At 39.6% G+C, this 23,133-nt stretch overlaps 1 protein-coding gene across 1 annotated transcript; it reads left to right on the top strand.

Moving 5' to 3' along the window:
* Positions 1 to 1,535: 1,535 nt before the first annotated feature.
* On the top strand, positions 1,536 to 22,562 carry CCDC28A (coiled-coil domain containing 28A). Its single transcript, XM_058566176.1, has 6 exons — positions 1,536 to 1,662; positions 3,477 to 3,676; positions 6,146 to 6,309; positions 17,000 to 17,154; positions 18,994 to 19,016; positions 21,998 to 22,562. The coding sequence occupies exons 2-6, from the start codon at positions 3,519 to 3,521 to the stop codon at positions 22,050 to 22,052; spliced, it is 555 nt and encodes a 184-aa protein (XP_058422159.1). The 5' UTR covers positions 1,536 to 1,662; positions 3,477 to 3,518; the 3' UTR covers positions 22,053 to 22,562.
* The last annotated feature ends 571 nt before the right edge of the window (positions 22,563 to 23,133 follow it).

Raw genomic sequence — 23,133 nt, 5'->3', positions numbered from 1 at the left:
AGATAAGACAAATCGGAGATTAGTTAAAAGACACTTGAGGAAAGATACTGGGGAAGATTATACCCTACAGCATTGTTTGTAATGGTGACAAATGGGAAACAACCTAACTATCCATCATTATGGGAATTCTCAAATAATTTGTGGCAAACTTATTTGACAGAATACTATACAGTTAAAGTTAAAGTTAAAAATAAAGTCTAGCCATATGTATCAATATGGACAGATCTCAAAAACAGAATTGGGTGAAAAAGTCAAGTTGTAGATCAATAGACAAAATATAATAGCATTCAAGTAAAACTTCAAAAGCCCCAAGTCATCCTACATGTTGTTTATAAATACACAGTAACAGTGAAAGTATACAAACTATATTAGCATATGCATATCAAGTTTCAGACGGCAGGTGCCTCTCAGAAGGGAAGTGGAGTGGCACTAGGAAGAGCTGGCACCCACTTAATCCGAAACATTGTCTTTCATTTCAAAACATAAAACGACAAAACGTAACATCCTTTCATTCTGGACAGTGGGTACATGAATGTTTACTGTTTTCCTTTTTAAAACATTTCAGAATTTGGTGGTGGAAGAACATCCCATACCAGAAGCCAAGATAACTGGGTTCGTCTTTGCTCTTCCTCTTCGGCGTCGATATAATCTCTGGATAAGGTTTCCTCATTAGCAAATGCGGGAGAGGTATGCGGTCCTCTCCGGAGTCTCTGCACTCTTAACAGTCTATGAACCTAAAACCTGCCCACCCCGTGCCCCTACACAGGCAAGGCTTTCCAGACTAGGGAATGAACATGGATTTCTGCCCTCATTTAGGATAGTTCCATCTCTCTCAATCCGCAATTCCTTCTCCACAGGCAGTATGTGTAGGGAAGAACTGTCCTGGCGACAGAGACGCGGCTTTATTAGCCTTTCTGAGTGTCAGATTCATTATTTCTAAAACGGGGATTGTAACACCTATCCCATACAACTGCAGTGAGATTTAGAGACAACGTGTATCTAGCGCCTGAACAGAGGAGCTGTTAACAGTGGTAGTAATCGGATCTCATTTAGGGGCACAACATCGGGGCTACACAGAACTGCGGCTTTTCACGGCCCTCCCAGCCGAGGCTGGTTACCTGGCCAGGTCCCGGCGATGCGGCGGAAACAATCGGGGAACGGTTGCTATGGCGACGCCTGGTTCCGCCCCCGACTTCCCGAAGAGCCTGCTGGGAGCTGTAGTCCTTGGGCGCCGCCGCTCACCGAAGGGGCGGGGCAGCTTCCGGAAGGGGGTATTTCTCGTTTCTACCTCCACCGACGCCCCTTATCCCTGCTGCCTGCGGACCCCAGACCCAAAGTAAAAGCCCCGCTGTGGGTTTTTGTTTCCACACCCGCCGAAGGCTCAGCTGAGGCCGGACGGCCGAGGAGATGCGGTGCCGGGGTCTGAGGCGGGGGCAGTGCTGGTGGCGCCGGAAGGGGCGGGGCTCGCGCCGGGGCCACGCAGGCTCCGCCCCCTTGCGTCACTTCCGTAAACAGAGGGCGCTGTGGTGGCGCGGGGTGTGGGATGTGAGCCCGGCTCCGGCGGCAGCGGGAGCGCCGGCGGCTGCAGCTGCGGCGGTGGCTTCGGAGGCTCGGGGGTCTCTGCCGGTTGAGGAGGAGGACCCCGATCCCCTTCTTCCTCAGGTATGAAGCGGAAGCAGAGGCACTCTCAGTGTCCCCCTGTAGGCCCTGCCACCACCTGCTCTGGCCCCTGCTGATTCTGGGGTGAAGGGTCACCGCGCCGGCTGATGGCGGAGGGGATGAGGTGACAGGGACTCCTCGTGGTCCTGCTAGAGGCCGTGGTTCCGCTCTCAACCCCGAGGTGTGAGTCTGGGAGCCGGGATACGAAGGCCTCCTTCTCTAGAAGGTTCCCTGCTCCTTGGTGTGCGGGAAGGATTTCCGTGCGCTTGTGACAGTTGTTACCTTCCAAAAAGGGATACATTTCAAGCAGTTTAGACCACTGTTGGTTTATTTGCGTGGCTTTGCTTTCTAGGTTTTATTTTTTTGTATGACCAAATGTGTATTAGCATCGTTAAATTTGAAGACCCATGTGCTTATGTGTATCATAAACGTGTACAGATCCTTGCCTCTTCGGAGAACTGGTATCCCATCGTCTCTATTCAGTCGTTTTTTACAGTTTCATTTAATTTGTGTTGCATGCTGAAACAGCGCCAAAATGCCTATTCTGTTACTAACAATCCTTCTTAAAGGAAAAATTGTTAGAATTTAAGCGGATATACATTTGGTATCTGGGATTAGAGCCTCTCCTTTAAAGCCTTTGCTGCTTTGGAGGTGCGATAGCTCTAGTGAAGACTGGCTAGAGTCAGCCTGAGTCAGCTGAGCTCAGTGGTTTAAATCTCAATGCTAGTGGCGTCGAGTCTAGACAGTAGAAAAGAATCTGTTTTCATTAAAATTCTCAAGTAATTATTTTGGGAGTGACATTAGTGGATTTGAATCTTTTTGAATGCTCATAGCATGATTAAATTCAACCCAACATACAAAAAAAGGCCTGATGCTCCTGAGGCATTTGACAGTCTGATGAGGTAAATAGCCACATAAATTTCTCGTATTATGACACATGAAACAATATAATTAAGAATTTAATATTGTGCATCAATGTAAAGGAAATGTAGAAAGATATTTTTAGATGGGTGGCTGTTAGGAAAATAAAGCTGGTTAATACATAAAATAAGGGAAAGTACTGGATAAATAGAAGACCTTACATTCTCTATGGAAGGGCCAGCTGTAACTTCATAGTGTAACTCTTGATATTAGGAAAAGTAAACATATAATAATAAAGTTTCATGTTTCCCTGGAAATAGATAGAGAAAGTATATTCAAAATAGTCTTGGAACAAGTTTAATTTTATAGAACTTCACGTGATCAATGAACTGGAATCAGGACTATCCCTAGGCAGAAATTGAGTTTCTGCTTGGTAGTTGAAATAGGGTTTGTAATCGCTAGTTAAAAGGCAGATACCCCTGTCAATTATACATCCGTTTGAATCTAGTTGGTTCTTCTAAGAATATGTTTTAGAAGGGAGGCGAAAGCCTGCCTAAAGCTGGAGTCAAGATGGGAATATCACGTGACTGTTTTGATTGTTTTTTTTTATGTGGTGTTCCCCTCTATAATGTCAGCTTTTTGAGGGCAGGGACCTTGTTTTGTTTAGTACCATCTCCCCAGTGCCCAGAATAGTGCCTGGCAAGTGGAAGAAGGTAGATATTTGTAGGATGACTAAATAAAGAAAATCGTGAAAAAAAATTTTCTCTAACAAGCAGTTCTGCTTAGGGCTTCTTTGTACACAGTATGGTAGGTTAAACTTAAGGGATCCTTGTTCTAACTTTGTCTGATGACCTCTGAAATTCTTGATCCTCTTTCAGCCCACGAAGTGGATCTTTGAACTTCTTTCATTTTGGCATATTGTAGCATACATGTATAATTTTGCTGTATTTCCTTAGGTCATAAGAAGCTGGCCTTGGTGTAACAAGGACCTTAAAACAATGGAGGAACGGAAAGTGAAGAGGAGGAGTCCTAAGTCTTTTAGTGCCCACTCTACTCAGGTTGTTAATGCCAAAAAAAATGCCATTCCAGTTAGTAAAAGCACAGGGTTTTCAAATCCTGCATCACAGTCAACTTCACAGCGACCAAAGTTAAAAAGGTGAATTCTTTTCTTTCACATTATCACAGCAAAATGCTATTAAAACAAGTGCTAAATCCACTAATTCTTATAACAGGTTGTCTCTTGGCTTGACTTTTAAAACAGTTGAGGCCAGATTATATGTGATTTAGAAAAAATTTATAAAGGTTATAGAGATTAGAAAATGCAAAATGAATGACTGGTTTGAAGGCCTTTACTTTGCCTCATATGAAAGTATACAGATCAAGAAAACTTGTAGACAAAGTTAATGAGCTAGTCAGAATGGGAAAAAAGATATATGGGTTGTTTTTAAAACCAAGTTGAGTGTTTGAGTTTTGGTAGTTTTTATTCTTAAAAAAGAGTGGTTTCATTGTTTTCATTCATTTGTATTTATTGTAAAAATTCAAACAGGAAAAGTTCAAAGAAGAAATTTAAAACACTAAAATCGCACCACCTAGAAGTAATCATTGTTAATATTTGGTGAAGATCATTTGTCTTCAGGCTCTAAAGAAACAGGAGTGACAAGTTTAAATGTGTTACGTATTACTGCTGCATATATATGAGTATTTTGTAGTATTAGATATTTGGAAAGCAAATAAGATCTTTAGAGAAAAAGCATTTCATAATCTCAGTCCTCTTTCTAATTATGATTTTTTTTTTTTTTGTGAGGAAGGTCAGCCCTGAGCTAACATCCCTGCTAATCCTCCCCTTTTTGCTGAGGAAGACTGGCTCTGAGCTAACATCTATTGCCAGTCCTCCTCCTTTTTCTCCCCAAGGCCCCAGTAGATAGTTGTATGTCAGTTGCACATCTTTCTAGTTGCTGTATGTGGGACGAGGCCTCAGCATGGCCAGAGAAGCAGTGCGTCGGTGCGCGCCCGGGATCCGAACCCCAGGCCGCCAGTAGCAGAGCACACACACTTAACCATTAAGCCATGGGGCCAGCCCCTCTAATTATGATTAAATAAACCTGTCTCCTACTGCAAGCTCATCATGGAGAGGCAGTTAAGGAAGTAATACAGCACTCTGTAGCCTCTGGGTTTACACAGAAGAAGAGACAAAACTGCTGCCTTGATGGTGATCTCATGCTCTCTCTGAGGAAACAAAAGGGACATAGCCAAAGACAGTTGGGAAAGAACATTCCAATAATGACTTGGCTGCTCTCTCGGGAGGGAAGAGGGATCAGAGACAACACATAGAGGTAGGAAGACCAGTTGGGAAGCTGTTGGAGTAGTTCAGTCAGGAGATGGGATAGGGGCCTGCCCCATGGCCTAGTGGTTAAGTTTGGCATGCTCTGCTTCAGTGGCCCAGGTTCGGTTCCCAGGCGCAGACCTACACCACTTGTCGGTGGCCATGCTGTGGTGACGACCCACATACAAAATAGAGGAAGATTGGCACAGATGTTAGCTCAGGGCGAATCTTCCTCAACAACAAAAAAAAGAAAAACCAGATAGGATAGTGGCAGTGGAGAAGGAGAGAACTAAAGATTAGACATATATTTGTGGGTATAATCAGTAGGACTTCATGACTGCAGGTGGGGGCCTTGGGAAGCTGGAGGAGTCAAGGATGATAGCGGGTTTTAGCACTCCATCACATGGTGATTATGAATTTATTTGTCCTCCTCTCACTTCAGACTGGGCCTCTTCAGTGCAGTGTGTGATGCTGAGTGCATCTTTGTGTACCTGGTATCTGGCATAGTGTCAGCTCCTGAATAGGGCCCCATAACCACTTATTGAACACCTGATAGTCCAAGGAACAGATAGGGTAAAGTTTGGAAGGGAAAGGTGTAATATATTTTACTGAGAAATGAAATATGAAACATAGGAGAGTAAGAAGACTTACTAATTCTCTTTTCAGTTTTTTCAATCCAAAGAATTAGCATATTTTATATAAACATATTATTCAAACTTTTTATATGCCTTAGCAGTTATATTTTATACATTTGTTTGAGATTTTCACAACCTATTGTTTTGGTTTCTGGCTTAAAATTACTGGTTTTATTTAGTTTTGCTTTTGTTCTGATTTCTTGTTTTTAAGGGAAATTCCATTTAATTCACTAATTTTGGGGGGGGGGGATTGCACTTTTATTTATTTATTTATTTTGTGAGGAAGATAAGCCCTGAGCTAACATCGATGGCAATCCTCCTCTTTTTTTTGCTAAGGAAGACAGGCCCTGAGCTGACATCTATTGCCAGTCCTCCTCCTTTTTTTCCCCAAAGCCCCAGCAGATAGTTGTATGTCATAGTTTCACATCCTTCTAGTTGCTGTATGTGGGATGCCGCCTCAGCGTGGCCCGACAAGCAGTGTGTCGGTGTGTGCCCGGGATCAGAACTTGGGTTGCCAGTAGCCAAGCATGCACACTGAACCGCTAAGCCACGGGGCCAGCCCCTAATTCACTAATTTTGCTTAATCTAGAACAGCCTGAAAAGATATAATTATCTCTTTTTAAAGATAATTATGTCCAATTAATTTTTCATTGCATCCTCTTTGCAGAGTGGTGAAAGAAAAGACCAGACCTCAGGGTGGAGAAGGAAAGGGCGCGCAGTCCACCCCCATTCAGCACTCCTTTCTCACCGATGTCTCAGACGTCCAGGAGATGGAGAGGGGCCTTCTAAGCCTCTTGAATGATTTCCACTCGGGAAAGCTTCAGGCGTTCGGTAAGCAAGAAACATTTCTCTGTACTGTTTTCTTCTTAAGACGTTTGTGTCCTATTTTCCACGTGCATTTTGCACTTCCTTTTAAAAGTGTTGTTTTCTTCTATTAAAAAGGGAGAGTTAGTTGGAATGTTAAAGTAAGATTGCTGTTACGGACTAAGTGCCTTGAAAGTGTAACAAAGAAAAGGAAGATTCTACATCAGCTAAAGTATTAAGACTTAGTGTTGTAGTTTTGTAGCATCATGAGGTCGTTTTTAAGCCTCAGCTTGTTTCTTGCCCATGATTCCTGGCTTTCAAACGTGGAAGAATCTGGTTTTCTTGTTCTTTCTTGAGGATATAAGAACGGTTGACTAATTGTTGTGATAAAAAGTCTGAAGAGGTATTTTGTAAATTAGTCACAAAGCATATGGTGAGATTTTGACATCCAGCTTGCACCTCACTTTACAGGCTTTTTCTGATGATAAAATTCTTCCCTGTGTTTTGAAAGCAGTTTCCAAATTGCTGAATGCACACATGTAGCATCTCACACAGACACACAGATGTCATCAGTGTGCGTGTTGGGTTTAGTGCTGTCTTCCCTCCCCCACTGTTTTGCTCCATGGCCTCCTCCTGATCCCCTCCCTGCTCACTCTCTTGGCTCCACCTTCCCTCGTCCCAACCAGACAACCGTGTTCAAGTCCCGGTGTGAATCTTTTCATAGTTTTCTCTGGGTTATAATACAAAGGAACGTGAACATGCACACAAGGATTTTTGTTTTCTTGATTTTATACAAATAGTATCTTATATATACTTTTCTGTATCTTGCTTTCCTCACTAAACAATACTTGATGAAAATCTTTCCAGGTCACCTGGTATAGCTCTAATTCATTCTTGTTTTTAATGGCTACATAATATTCCAGGTTGTGAATATACCTAGTTTATTCAACCGTTTCCCTATCAAAGGGCGTTTACTTTGTCTCCAGTTTTGAGCCACTGGGCAGCTGGTGTAGTGAACATCTTTTTACGCGTAGGCAGTATCCTTATACAGGAGCTTTTCTTTCTTTGGGGTGGATTCCCATAAGTGGGATTACTGGGTCAAAGTACATGTGCAATTTTAACTTTAATAACAATATCCAGATTGCTTTCCAAAAGAGTTGTTGCACTTCTAGTCTCCATCAGCAGTTTATGAAAAAACGCTTTTCCCTGAATTGCCACCAGCAATAGGTTTACAAATCTTCTCATTTTTGCCAGGCTCTGGGTGTAAAGTGAGATTTCTTTATCACTCTTGGGTTTGAATATCTGTGTGTGTTTGCTAAGCAGCTGGATTGCTCTTTGCAAGACCTTGACCCAGTTTCTATTTGGTTGTTTATCCTTCTGTTGTTATTGTTAGTTGTTGAGAGCCCCTGTATATTGTAGATAGCCTCTGACCTCTGTGGTTTGTTTTTGTTTTTGTTTTTTACCAAATTTATTATGTTGTGGACTTTGTTTTGGTATACTTAACCTTGTTAAAGTCTTTGATTTCTGGGTGCTCATGTATGTCTGTCTTTTCTTATAGTGCTGGATTTCCAGGCTTGGTTATACTATTATTTGAAAAGAAGACATTAAAATGCACTATGTATTGCACAGAGATGTTTATTACATCCCTTCCTCCTTGCTTTACCCCAGCCCAGTATGGTGGTATCTTTAGAATATCTCCACTTGCCACTCTCCTCCCCTCTTTTCTCCCACCCTTGAGGTGTAATCTTTGGATCACTTTACTTCTTTGCTTTCTCCCCAGCTCCCTCCCTGCCCCTACTCCTCTGTGACTTGTGTTCTTGGATTGAATCTGTGATTCGTTGGGTTGCTGTCTATACGTGTTGCAGATGAGAAGTCAGTTGCCAGTCCGACTCTTTCTTAGTAGGAAATTTTTTTCTGTCTTGGTGCTTGAAAGATTTTTTTTCTTTATCTTTAAAGTTTAGGCATTTACCAGGATATGCTTAGGACTGAATCTTTTCTTTTCTTTTTTTTAATTTTTTGTTTATTGCAGTAACATTGGTTTATAACATTGTATAAATTTCAGGTGTACATCATTATACTTCATTTCTGCATAGATTACATCATGTTCACCACTCAAATACTAATTACAACCCATCACCACACACATGTGCTGAATTATCCCTTTCACCCTCCTCCCTCCCCCTTTCCCCTCTGGTAACCACCAATCCAATCTCTGTCTCTAAGTGTTTGTTTATTGTTGTTATTATCTACTACTTAATGAAGGAAATCATATGGTATTTGACCTTCTCCCTCTGACTTATTTCACTTTGCATAATACCCTCAATGTCCATCCATGTTGTCACAAATGGCTGGATTTCATCGTTTCTCATGGCTGAGTAGTATTCCATTCTGTATATATACCACATCTTCTTTAGCCATTCGTCCCTTGACGGGCACTTAGGTTGCTTCCAAGTCTTGGCTATTGTGAATAACGCTGCAATGAACACAGGGGTGCATGTATCTTTATGCATTGGTGTTTTCAAGTTCTTTGGATAAATACCCAGCAGTGGAATAGCTGGATCATATGGTAGTTCTATCCTTGCTTTTTTGAGGAATCTCCGTACTGTTTTCCATAGTGGCTGCACCAGTTTGCACTCCCACCAGCAGTGTATGAGAGTTCCCTTCTCTCCACATCCTCTCCAACACATATTGTTTCCTGTCTTGTTAATTATAGCCATTCTGACGGGCGTGAGGTGATATCTCATTGTAATTTTGATTTGCATTTCCCTGATAGTTAATGATTTTGAACATCTTTTCATGTGTCTGTTGGCTATCTGTATATCTTCTTTGGAGAAATGTCTGTTCAGGTCTTTTGCCCATTTTTTAATTGGGTTGGTAGTTTTTTTGTTGTTGAGATGCATGAGTTCTTTATATATTTTGGAGGTTAACCCCTTATCAGATGTATGGTTTGCAAATATCTTCTCCCAATTGTTATGTTGTCTTTTCGTTTTGTTGCTGGTTTGCTTTGCTGTGCAGAAGCTTTTTAGTTTGATGTAGTCCCATTTGTTTATTTTTTCTATTGTTTCTCTTGCCCGGTCAGACATGGTGCTTGAAAATATGTTCCTAAGACCGATGTCGAAGAGCGTACTGCCTATGTTTTCTTCTAGAAGTTTCATAGTTTCAGGTCTTACATTCAAGTCTTTAATCCATTTGGAGTTAATTTTTGTGTATGGTGTAAGGTAAGGGTCTACTTTCATTTTTTTGCATGTGGCTATCCAGTTTTCCCAACACCATTTGTTGAAGAGACTTTCTTTTCTCCATTGTATGTTCTTGGCTCCTTTGTCAAAGATTAGCTGTCCGTAGATGTGTGGATTTATTTCTGGGCTTTCAGTTCTTTTCCATTGATCTGTGTGTCTGTTTTTGTGCCAGTACCATGCTGTTTTGGTTACTATAGCTTTGTAGTATATTTTGAAATCAGGGAGTGTGATACCTCCAGCTTTGTTCTTTTTTCTCAGGATTCCTTTAGCTATTCGGGGTCTTTTGTTGTTCCATATAAATTTTAGGATTCTTTGCTCTATTTCTGTGAAAAATGTTGTTGGAACTTTGATAGGGATTGCACTGAATCTATAGATGGCTTTAGGAAGTATGGACATCTTAACTATGTTAATTCTTCCAATCCAAGAGGACGGAATATCTTTCCATTTCTTTGTGTCTTCTTCAATTTCTTTCAGAAATGTTTTTATAGTTTTCCATGTATAGCTCTTTCACCTCTTTGGTTAAGTTTATTCCTAGGTATTTTATTCTTTTTGTTGCAATTGTAAATGGGATGGTATTCTTAATTTCGCTTTCTGCCTCTTCATTGTTAGTGTATAGAAATGCAACTGATTTTTGTATGTTGATTTTGTATCCTGCAACTTTACCATATTCGTTTATTACTTCTAAAAGTTTTCTGGTGGATTCTTTAGGGTTTTCTATATATAAAATCATGTCATCTGCAAATAGTGAGAGTTTCACTTCTTCCTTTCCAATTTGGATCCCTTTTATTTCTTTCTCTTGCCTGATTGCTCTGGCTAGGACTTCCAGTACTATGTTAAATAGGAGTGGTGAGAGTGGGCATCCTTGTCTGGTTCCTGTTCTTAGAGGGATGGCTTTCAGTTTTTCACCATTGAGGATGATATTAGCTGTGGGTTTCTCATATATGGTCTTTATTATGTTGAGGTGCTTTCCTTCTATACCCATTTTATTCAGAGTTTTTATCATAAATGGATGCTGTATCTTGTCAGATGCTTTCTGTGCATCTATTGAGATGATCATGTGATTTTTATTCTTCATTTTATTAATGTGGTGTATCACGTTGATTGATTTGTGAATGTTAAACCATCCCTGCATCCCTGGAATAAATCCCACTTGATCATGGTATATAATCTTTTTAATGTATTGTTGTATGCAATTTGCTAGTATTTTGTTGAGGATGTTTGCATCGATGTTCATCAGTGATACTGGCCTGTAATTTTCTTTTTTTTGTGTTGTCCTTGTCTGGTTTTGGTATAAGGGTAATGTCGGCTTCATAGAATGCATTAGGGAGCTTCCCCCCCTCCTCAATTTTTTGGAAGAGTTTGAGAAGGATAGGTATTAAGTCTTCTTTGAATGTTTGGTAGAATTCACCAGGGAAGCCATCTGGTCGTGGACTTTTATTTTTGAGGAGGTTTTTGATTACTGTTTCGATCTCCTTACTGGTGATTGGTCTATTCAAATTCTCTATTTCTTCTTGATCCAGTTTTGGAAGGTTGTATGATTCTAAGAATTTATCCATTTCTTCCAGATTGTCGAATTGGTTGGCATATAGCTTTTCATAGTATTCTCTTATAATCTTTTGTATTTCTGAGGTGTCTGTTGTAATTTCTTCTCTTTCATTTCTGATTTTACTTATTTGTGCCCTCTCTCTTTTTTTCTTGGTGAGTCTAGCTAAAGGTTTGTCAATTTTGTTTATCTTTTCAAAGAACCAGCTCTTGGTTCTATTAATTTTTTCTGTTGTTTTTTTGGTCTCTATTTCATTTATTTCTGCTCTGATTTTTATTATTTCTCTTCTTCTACTGATTTTGGGCTTTGTTTGTTCTTCTTTTTCCAGTTCCTTTAGGTGCATTGTTAGATTGTTTATTTGAGATTTTTCTTGTTTGTTGAGATAGGCCTGTATTGCTATAAACTTCCCTCTTAGAACCGCTTTTGCTGTATCCCATAAATTCTGGCATGTCATATTTTCATTTTCATTTGTCTCCAGGTATTTTTTTATTTCTTCTTTGATTTCTTCGTTGACCCAGTCATTGTTCAGTAGCATTTTGTTTAATCTCCATGTATTTGTGGCTTTTCTGATTTTCTTCCTATAGTTGATTTCTAGTTTCATACCGTTGTGGTCAGAAAAGCTGCTTGGTATTATTTCAATCTTGTTAAATTTATAGAGACTTGTTTTGTGGCCTAATATGTGATCAATCCTGGAGAATGTTCCATGTGCATTTGAAAAGAAGGTGTATTCTTTGGTTTTTGGATGGAATGCTCTGTATATATCTACTAGGTCCATCTGTTCTAGTGTATCATTTAAGGCCAATGTTTCCTTATTGATCTTCTGTTTGGATGATCTATCCGTTGGTGTAAGTGGGGTGTTAAAGTCCCCTACTATTATTGTGTTACTGTCTATTTCTGTTTTTATGTCTGTTAATAATTGCTTTATATATTTAGGTGCACGTACATTGGGTGCGTAGATATTTACAAGTGTTATATCCTCTTGTTGGGTTGTTCCCTTAATCATTATGTAATGCCCTTCTTTGTCTCTTTTTACAGTTTTTGTTTTAAAGTCTATTTTGTCTGATATGAGTACTGCTACCCCAGCTTTCTTTTCGTTGCCATTTCCATGGAGTATCTTTTTCCATCCCTTCACTTTCAGTTTGTGAGTGTCTTTAGGTCTGAAGTGTGTCTCTTGTATGCGACATATATATGGGTCTTGTTTTTTTATCCAATCAGCCCCTCTGTGCCTTTTAATTGGAGCATTTAGTCCATTGACGTTTAAAGTAGCTATTGATAAGTATGTACTTACTGCCATTTTTTAACTTTTTTTCTCAGTGTTTTAGTAGTCCTTCTCTGTTCCTTTCTTCTTCTATACAGAATTGATGGTCTCTTTAGTTTGACCTCTGTCTGAAAGCTCTACTCTTTTAACTCCCCTTCTCCCTCCTTTTATGTTTTTGATGTCATATCTAACCTCTTTTTTGTGCATTTGTATCCATTACCCTCTTATCATGGAAATAGATAATTTTTCCTATTTGTGGTCTTCTCTTTTCCTCTTAAATCAGTCCCTTCAACATTTCTTGTAGCACTGGTTTCTTGGTGACAAACTCCTTTAATTTTTGCTTGTCTGGGAAATTTTTGATCTCTCCTTCCATTTTGAATGATAACCTTGCTGGGTAGAGTATTCTTGGCTGTAAGTTTTTTCCTTTTAGCACTTTAAATATATCATGCCAGTCTCTTCTAGCCTGTAAGGTTTCTGCTGAGAAGTCAGCTGATAGCCTTATGGGGTTTCCTTTGTATCTAACTTGACTTTCTCTTGCGCCTTTTAGGATTCTCTCTTTATCTTTAATTCTGGACATTTTGATTATGATGTATCTTGATGTGGGCCTCTTTGGGTTTATCTTGTTTGGGGCTCTCTGTGCTTCCCCTACCTGGATGTCTGTTTCCTTCCTTAGGTTAGGGAAGTTTTCATCTATTATTTCTTGAAATAGACTCTCTGCCCCTTTGTCTCGCTCTTCTCCTTCCGGGACACCTATAACACGGTTGTTAGTGCGCTTGATGTTGTCCCAGAGGTCCCTTAGACTGTCCTCACTCTTTTTAATTCTTTTCTCTTTTACCGTTCAGCTTGGGTAATTTCTTCTAGTCTTTCGTCCAGCTCACAGATCCGTTCTTCTGTATCCTCTACTCTGCTTTTGAGTCCCTCTAGTGAATTTTTCATTTCCAGTATTGTATTCTTAATTTCTGATTGGTTCTTTTTTATATCTTCCATTTCTTTGTTGACATTCTCACTGAGTTCATCTATTCTTCTCCCCACATCAGTGAGCATCCTTAACACTCTTTGTTTGAACTCTCTGTCAGGTAGGTTGCTCATTTCTGCTTCACTTAGTTCCTTTTCTGAGGTTTTGTCCTGTTCCCTTACTTGGAATGTATTCCTTTGCCTCCTCATTTTGCCTCTTTCCCTGTGCTTGTGTCTATGTATTAGGTAGGTCAGCTACGTGTCCTGCTCTTGGATAGGTGACCTTATGTAAGTGATGGCTTAGGAGGCCTGTAGTGTGCTTCCCTCAGTTCTCAATGTTCCAGGGGTGACCCCTATGTGGGCTACATGTGTCCTTCTGTTATGGCCTGTTCACTCTCCCTGTAGGCACCCAGGGAGGCCGAGTTATGCTCCTGGCCAGCTGTTGTAATGCTCAGCTGCTTGTAGTTGTTGTGGGCCCTTCAGTCTCTTTATCAGGTGTGGGGAGCCCCAGCACAGTTGGCTGCAAGTTCTAATACCACATTTGTGTTGCAGTATTTCTTTTAAGTGAGTAGGCCCCCACTGTGGCAGTTTGTTAGGCTCAGGGCCTTACAATTGCTCTAAGCCTCCAGCCTTTAGGTCTCTTGTCAGCTCTCTGAGGATTGCAGCTACGTGGCGCTGGCCTCAGGCATGGGAGCACCCAATTGTTTCAGGCTTTGGAAGGTGGGGCAAACCCCCTATGTGGGTCTTGGAGAAGCACAAGTCTTCTGCAGCTGACAAGCCCTGCCGCCCACAGGTCCACACACACAGTCAACACAGTCCTGCCCCGTGTGTGCGCCCCGACCTCCCGAAGCGGGCCCAGTCTCTTCACGGCAGGAGCCCCACACACTCCACCACCGCCCCACACTCTCCACCTGCTCCTTGTGCACGCCCTGCCCCACTGAAGTCGGCTCAGTTGCCAGGCTGCAGAGAATCCAGTCACCAATCTATGCAGACCCACAAATTGCCTGAGGGCTTGTTGTTGGGTGGGGCCAGTCTCTAGGGTGGGCTGCCCGCCCTGGCTGAGCTGGATTAAATCGGTGCTCTAGCGGGTGGGGCAGACCCTGGGCTGGCAGGCCTCAGGGAGAACTCCAATGGCGTCTGTGTCAGCACGCCCACACCAGGCCACAACAATGGCCGCCGCCAATGTCCCAGTCCCTGGAGAGGTCTCACCTCTCACCAAGATGCACTCAGGGCCTATCAGGTGAGTCTCTTTTCACCAAAGCACTGTGCACCTTCTTTCTGGTGATTTTAGGTTGCTTTCTGAAACGGGTGAGTTTGCACATGGGCCCTTTAAGAGCCAGTTTTAATTTCTTTGTGACTAGCTTTTCTGGGAGTATTCCCCAATGTTTTAGTAGCAGGCAAAGTCAGATATTATGCCACTCATCTTGATTGTGCTGGGTCCACAAAATGCCCACAGCGGGGTTGCTCCCCAGCTCAGGGCCCCGCTCCTCCAGGGAGGGCTGCATACCTGTGGGCTGCTCCCTGCGGCCGTGAGGCACTGCAGCTTGTGAAGGCGGTGTTTTTCCTCTCCAGAAGGGAGTTTCGCCTCTTCCACCTCAGTTAGGATTGTCCCTTGTTGCAGGAATTCCTCTTATCCAGTTTTCAGTTCTGTCTCAGGGGTAATTTTTCCACGAGTAGTTGTAAATTGGCTGAGTCCGCGGGAGGAGGTGAGTTCAGAGTCTGCCTACGCCGCCAGCTTGACTTCCTTCCTCAGGAGTGAATCTTTTCTTATCAATCCTGCCTGGGAATCAGTGAGCTCCTTCATTTCTGCCAACTCATCTTTCATCTCAAGGAACATTTTTCTTTTTCTTTTTTTTTTCCTGAGGAAGATTAGCCCTGAGCTAACACCTGTGCCCATCTTCCTCTATTTTGTATATGGGATGCAGCCACAGCATGGCTTGATGAGCGGTGCACAGGTCTGCACACAGGATCCGAACCAGCAAACCCTGCGCCACTGAAGCAGAGCACGCGAACTTAACCACTACGCCACCGGGCCAGCCCAAGGAACATTTTTTCTATTGTTCATTCATTTCTCCTCCATCTGTTCCTTTTTATCCTTTTGGAGCTTCTATTGTTCTCATGTTAGTTCACCTGGTTCATCCTCTGAATCTCTTCTCTTTCTCCTTGTGATATCTTCTACGTCTTTATATTTTTATTCTGTATTGTTCTCCTCTCTGTCTGTCTCTGTGTGTGTGTGTAAGTATATATATGTATATACACACACGTATATCTATGTGTACACACACGTGTCTATATGTGTACACACGTGTATGTATGTGTGTACACACATGTATATATGTATACACACACGTATATATCTGTTGAGGTATCACTTGGCCTTCCAGGTTACTAATGATTAAAAAACATCACTAAAATAGAGGAAATAGGAGATATTTTACTATGAAGAAAGTATGATTTTGAAAGAGCTGTAACTAGCTTCAAAATTGTTAGTAGTCTTTAATGTAATTTAATATAGTCAATTTATGAAGATGATATAAAGCTGGATAGAGGAAACTATAGTGTAATTTACATTAATTCCTATTGAAGATACATACATCAACTTCAGCTGAGCTACAGTATACCTTTGAGAAAACCAAAGTTTTTTGGAAAAAGATCATCGTATCAATAGGTTGCAGGGGCTGTACTTAAACTGTAGGAAAACATATAATGTGCCATGTATGTCCATTAGTTGCTCTGGACAGATAATGCCACCTCAGAGAACTCTGGTCAATAAATACTGTAAGACCTGTGCTTTAGCAATTAAGTTGTCTTGCACTGCTGTATACAATTGAAAATATTACATTGCGTTTCTCATGCCTCATAACATTCTTCATAAATATTTTCATTTATATTTCTTAAAGGAGGAATACATAATTGATTGGCAAAATGATTCATGGTTGAAGTTCTTATAGGACTCTTTTTTTGTTTGTTTATTGCAGTAACACTGGTTTATAACATTGTATAAATTTCAGGTGTACATCATTATACTTCTGTTTCTGCATAGATTACATCATGTTCACCACTCAAATACTAATTACAACCCATCACCACACATGTGCCGAATTATCCCTTTCGCCCTCCTCCCTCCCCCTTTCCCCTCTGGTAACCACCAATCCAATCTCTGTCTCTAAGTGTTTGTTTATTGTTGTTATTATCTACTACTTAATGAAGGAAATCATACGGTATGTGACCTTCTGCCTCTGACTTATTTCACTTTGTATAATACCCTCAATGTCCATCCATGTTGTCACAAATGGCTGGATTTCATCGTTTCTTATGGCTTATAGGACTCTTAATTTCACTCAGATTATTATAAAATGTTGGGACACTCAGTTCAAATGGCAGTTGTCAAATTGGACATGGTTAGATGATGCTATCAGTTCTATATTTGATATTACTATTGAAAAAATATGTTTTCTTTACCTAAGAGATGATTTGGTTTTTTTAAAAACAATCTTTCCTATCTGATGTGTTTTAGCGCCCATGGTCATTTCTTATATTGTCATTGTTTTCCTGCTCAGAAATTTGATTTGTAATTATACACAGAAAATATGTAGTCATTAATGGTGTAATTTACAAAAGAAATAAAACTGATTTCTTTTGAGCACCTAGAGTTTGAAAGTTTTTCCTCAAGACAGTTAGTTTGAACTACCCTCATCTTTACTGATGTTCTGGGATGTCCCCCAGGAAATGAATGTTCCATTGAGCAGATGGAGCACGTCCGGGGGATGCAGGAGAAGTTAGCTCGCCTGAATTTGGAGCTCTATGGGGAGTTAGAGGAGCTTCCTGAGGACAAGAGGAAAACAGCCAGTGACTCCAATCTGGATAGGCTTCTGTCTGATGTGAGTATAGTTGCTTCTCTTTATTCTTTCTTTAATAAAATTTTCTTGAGAGAAAATTCACCACTTTAACTACTTTAAAGCATACAATTCAGTGGTTTTTGGTATATTCACAATGTTGTACAGACAACATCACTGTCGAATTCCAGGACATTTTCATCACCCCAGAAAGAAGCCCTGGATCTCTTAATTCTCCCCTCTCCCCATGCCCTGGCCACCACTGATCTACTTCTGTCTCTGGATTTGCGTATTCTGGAAATCTCATATAAGTGGAATGAGACAATATGTGCCCTTTTATGTCTGGTTTCTTTCACTTAGTGTAATGTGTTCAAGTTTCATCCATGTTGTATGTTACTCTTTTTTTAAAGAAATACAGTCTAAGGAAATTACCATATTTACATCTAAGCATATATTCTGAGAATGCTGGCAAATCTAAAAGTGAAATATCCACTTCCGCACATATATAAGATCTTAACATATGGAAGGATAGTATGTCAGAAGACTGACATAATTAATACATTTTATATTGTTTACTCAGGTGGTAGTGACTCATTTTTAAATACAGAACTACGTTTGGTGTTTATGGTAATTTAGTACATTCCAGGTATATTAGCTTGCTAGAGCTGCCATAACAAAACACCATAGACTAGGTAGCTTAAACAACAGAAATTTATTTTCTCATAGTTCTGGAGGCCCAAACTTGGACATGAAGGTGTGGCAGGGTTGGTTTCTTCTGAGGCCTCTCTCTGTGGCTTGTAGAGGGCCGTCTTCATGTTCTCACTGCCTTCTCCTTCTCTGCGTGGGTGCCTGTGTCCAGATTTCCTCTTGTAAGGACCTGAGTCATATTGGATTAGGCCCCACCCCAGTGACCTCATTTTAACTTAATTTCCTCTTTAAAGACCTTATCTCCAAATACACTCACGTTCTGAGGTATCAGAGGTTAGGACTAAAACATGAATTTTGGGAGGACACAATTCATCCCATAACAACACATATGATTCTTATACTGAGAAGTATTACATAAATTTGCCTCTTTAAACTTGTTTTGGAACCAAAATAAAGAAAAATTGAATTCAATATATTTTAGTTTCAGAATAGTTTCCATATTCACCAATGACGAAAAGGGTCAATTTCTGTTGCTTTTCTTTATCTTTTGAATAAGTAAATGTGAGGGAAATTATATGCCCATACTTGAACAATTTCAAGCCTATACTTTTGATTTCAAGTGTACCATATTCAGTCTTGGAAGTATTTCCTTTTACCAATTCCTTTTAACAAATATAAGCTTAATTTGCAATACATTTAGAAGAATGACTATGGTATGATGAAAAGAACACCAAATGAGACCAGAAAGACTTTGTTTAGTCCACGGTCTGTGTTTGGGTTATAACTGTGTAACTTTGGACAATTTACTTAACATTTCTATAACTAAGATTTTTCCCTCTGTAAAATAGGGATGACTAATTCTACCTCATACTGAAAACCGAATGTCATGTGAAATCTTTTTGTAATTCATAAAGGTTTTAAAGATTTTGATCATTAAAATGGCAACTTTTTTCTTTTAAAAACTATTATTGAAGATGATTATAATTATGCATGGTTTTAAGAATACTTATAAAACTCTGGTTTTTATCATCTGGTTTAATTCTCTTCTCATATTCTTGTGTAATAAATGCTAAAGCTATGCTAAAGCTGGAGATTTTTGGAAAGTTTTTTCTTTAATATTTTGCTTTTTCATTTAAAGAAAGCTTAAATGAAAAATTATTTAAATATGTACACATTTATCTACTTAAGATATTTATCTTATAAAATGAAAGTCCACTTTGTCTCTCTGTGTTGCAGTTAGAAGAACTGAATTCCTCCATGTATCCTTTGCCTGGTGTCAGCGGTGGAGGTTCACTTATAGCTTCTGCTGATCAGTCCCAGTCAAGTGAGCAGAAACACGGGCTGGTACTGACTGGGGCGATGTCTCTGCCCCTGTGGTTTCCAAATAGAATTCTTAGTTGTTTTTTATGCTGAAATTTTGTTTCTGGTTTCTTCTGCTTTGCTTTATATTGTTTTTGGATTTTTTTAAACAAATTAAAAGAAAATTTTTTAATTAAGAGAAGTGAGGATTAGGCTAGTTGCTGTATATCTTGAATCTTAGATTCTTAAGCTAAATGGCAGTTGGATTTGCAGACATAATATACTATACTTAATTTAGTATCGTTACATAGAATATTTCAGATGCATAAAAAAGTGCATTATAGGATTAGCTTCAAGGAAACCACCAAGGCATATATGAAATATTCAGGTTTTGACATTTCATTAAAACAGTTATTTCAGGAACTTTTCAAAATGTATTTTTGAACATAGTGATAGGCACAATGTGAAATATACAAGAACAATAAGAAGTGATCCTGCCTATAAAATCATTTAATTTGAGGGGGAAGACATCCCTTTGAACCACACGGTGAGATACTAGAACAGGTACTGGTTGCAAAGTCAAGAGATCTAATTTTTGAAATTTAGTTCCACATTCTGATAATGCAACTTGGGCAGATTTTTTAACATCTCAGAGTGTCCTCTGTAATATGGGGTAATTGCTATATGTAATGATGTGTATATGAAAAGTTTCCAAAATACATAGAACATATATATATAAATTACCATTATTGCTATACATATACTGGTATTAATTGCTGAATTGTGCAGCAACAGCAATGAAGAAATAGAGAAGTATATACAAATCCAGTAATAGCAATTAATAGCTAATCTTTATTGAATACTTACTATTTGCCAAGTATTTTATGAAGGGTTTTACACTCGTTATCTCGTTTGGTCCTACCCTTGGAAGTAGGTGGTGGTATACTCCCCACTTTACAGATGAAGAAAATACGGTTTTGAGAAGGCACATACACTGTGGGGAGATTAATGTAAGATATCATTGCCAAGAAAGACTTAAATACGGGGGTGAGATATGAGTTAATTAGGGGGCTTTTCTTAGGAGTAGTTCCTGGTTCTTTGTTCTTTTCTTTATATTCGTCCTAAGCTTTATATTCTTTCTATAGCTTATGACATTTAAGTATCTCCTATCCTCTTAGCTGAGTTTTGTTAAACATTTAGACTTATTTTTCTCACAGCTTTCCTCGATTCAGCCACCGCAGTTCAACAAGGCAGCGAGGTAGAATACAAGAGCATGGGCTCTGGATTGTTGGTTTCAGATCTTGGTTAGCAGCTGTGTAACCTTGAGCAAAGTCTGGCAACCCTTATTTCCTCATCTGTAATAAATGTTCTGCCTGTACTCAAACTTTCCCCTCTCTGTCATCAATGCTTCTGTTATTTTTATCTCCAAGGTTATTTAAAAATCCCTTCCATGACTGTGGCAAACATTGCTGATCAGTCATGGCACTATCTGCATTGAGCCTGGACGTGAACATGAAACGATCTGCCATCTCTTAATTACAGCTAGTTGTCAGGCATCATTAGTTCTGCCTTTTATTCTTCCTTCATTCTCTACCCTCATCAGCTGATTCCATAACCTTTCAAATTTCTGTTCCAGCTCTAGAGCTTTACTGTCCAATGTGGCAGCCACTAGCCATGTAGCAACTGAGTACTTGAAATGTGCTATAAGTATAATATGCACACCTGATTTCAAAGATTCAGTATGAACAAAGAATGTAAAACATCTCAATATTTTTCATAATGATTACATGTTGAGATGATAATTTTCTGATTATTAGTATGAATAAAATATATGTTAAAAATTGTATCTGTTGCTTGCATTATATTTCTATTGGACCATGCTCCTGTAGACTTCGGACATCGCCACTAAATTATTCTTTCTAAACATCACTTTCATTTTGCCATTACTATTTCTTAGCAAGTTTTTTACCATGTCAGACATTTTAAAGGCTCTCAATAATTTGACCACAACCTATACTTCCTGTAATATTTTTCATTCCCCCCATGCTGGTTCTCCAGATGCCCAAGAGCACATGTTCGTGCTCACCTTAGTGCCTCTGTTCGGGTCGCACTTCCTGCCTAGAGATGCTCTGGCCTCCCCCGTCTCCTTATCGGATAACACTGAAGCTGACCACTTCCATAAAGCATTTCATTTGTACCTCAAACTAGCATTCTGCTTTATTTTGTTATCTGCTGATTTTTGTGTGTTAAATCTCAGCCTTCTGACTGGATGAGAATGTCTCTGATGGTGGTACTCCTGTCTGTACATTTTTGCAACCTCTGCCATACGTGAATTGCTAGCATTTAGTTGTCTATAACATATCTATATCATTGTTTCAATTGAGTCTTGAAAGAATAGGCAGCAGGTGGATCATACACATAAAAGAGGACGGTGAAACGATGATGAGAAAGGAAGGGAATGTGTGCAGGAATTCCATCCTGTTTCCAATCTTCTTCAGTAATTCAGAGGATTATAGGAAGGGCTTTAGAGCTAGGATGATTTTATTTTTGACTTTTACAAAGAAATTGTTTTCCCAAGGATAATAAAGTGGTATTGTCTTCTCAAATGAATTTTTTTTAAGTCCAGTAAGTTTTCATACTTTGCCTCTAATCAGCTCCTTACCATGAACATGATTCTTGCTGCATTAAAAGAATTCTGTGTTGTGTAAGAACCTGGAACAGTCTTGATTCAGTGATATGTTTAAAGTCTTCAAATTCTAGACATAGTATAATTACTTCACTTACATTTAAAAAGTCTTATCACATCTCAGTTTCTCAGTAGCAACATAAGTGCTTTCCCTTTAAACATATTTGGTTTTTTTAATACCTCTGTCTCTTAGTAATTTCCAGAAATTTAAAAGAAGTACTCATTATAGAAAATCTTCTTAACTGATGACTTCAGACAAAAACTCCATTTGGCAGATGCACAAGATGTTCCAAATACTTCTACCAGCTAAAATGAAAGACAGTTGCTTTCTTGTGGTTTGAAGACAAGCAGCATGTTTTACTTTTCCAGCTGAATCCAGTAGCAGAACCATCTTCCACAATAAGGAATTAAAGTAATTGAAGTGCAATTGCAATGATTGTTTTCACCTACTGCTTTTAGTAAATTTGACTTGCTGTAATTCACTGTAACTGGAGGCCGAGGCCTTGTTGAAGCTTGATCAGGAAATGTGATACCGACGCTGTGCTGCTGTACTTTATGTTGTTGCCTTACGGGCTTATACTTGAAATGCGCTGTGCTAAACCTGGTTGATCGGGCTGCGGGATTCGTCCTTCCTGAGCGCACAGACTTAGTCCAGTGTGAGCCTAAGTTTATGACGCACAGGCTTTTTGTGGCTGCCCAACTTCAGTTTACATTAGACAATCAGTACACGTGCTGTGTTTTCCCATGGCCAGTGAAAACAAAATGTTAAATGAGTATCTGTGAAATTTGCTATTTTTAATAAAGCGATCGTTTTAAATTAGTCTCTTTTTGAAGAAACCTGTAGTCTTCAATCTGCGAATACAAGCGTTCAATCCTCAAAAGCAAGCTATGTTTATAAAATTTGAGGTTCTGTAACTTTCTGGCAAATTTTGCAGCTTGTGCACATTTAAATATTGGTATAATGAAAAGAGCATGAGCTTTAAAGTTAGACCTTTGTTTGAATCCCATTCTGCTCCCTTTGTGTTTATTTACTCAGTTTCTTTGAGTTTAACTTTTGTTCTTAATATAGAAAATAAGCTAAATAACCAACTCATAGTAGTTGTTATGAGGAGGAAGGTAAAAGTGTGTATAAGATGCTTAGCACAATAGCTGACACCAGTAATGTTCAGCAAACATTAGCTTCATCACTCTTTTCAAACAGCTTTATGGAAATAATTCAAACACGATAAAATTTACCATTTTAAAGTGTACAATTCAGTGGTTTTTAGTAGATTCACAGAGTTGTGCACCCATCACCATAATCTAATTCTAGAATATTTTCATCACCCCAAAAAGAAACCCATTAGCAGTCACTTCCCATCTCCCAACCCCTCAGCCTTTGGCGTCCAGTT

This window comes from Diceros bicornis, chromosome 23 (genome assembly GCF_020826845.1).
Source record: "Diceros bicornis minor isolate mBicDic1 chromosome 23, mDicBic1.mat.cur, whole genome shotgun sequence".
Lineage (NCBI taxonomy): Eukaryota > Metazoa > Chordata > Mammalia > Perissodactyla > Rhinocerotidae > Diceros > Diceros bicornis.
Note: the sequence above shows the minus strand (reverse complement) of the source record. Positions and strands in the feature narration are given on the sequence as shown.

Bases quoted from the DNA above. Each gene is read 5' to 3' on its own strand.
- CCDC28A (XM_058566176.1), top strand. From the start codon at position 3,519: ATGGAGGAACGGAAAGTGAAGAGGAGGAGTCCTAAGTCTTTTAGTGCC. The intron at 6,310-16,999 runs GTAAGCAAGAAA...GATGTCCCCCAG, and splicing joins GGGAAAGCTTCAGGCGTTCG to GAAATGAATGTTCCATTGAG. The intron at 17,155-18,993 runs GTGAGTATAGTT...TCTGTGTTGCAG, and splicing joins TGGATAGGCTTCTGTCTGAT to TTAGAAGAACTGAATTCCTC.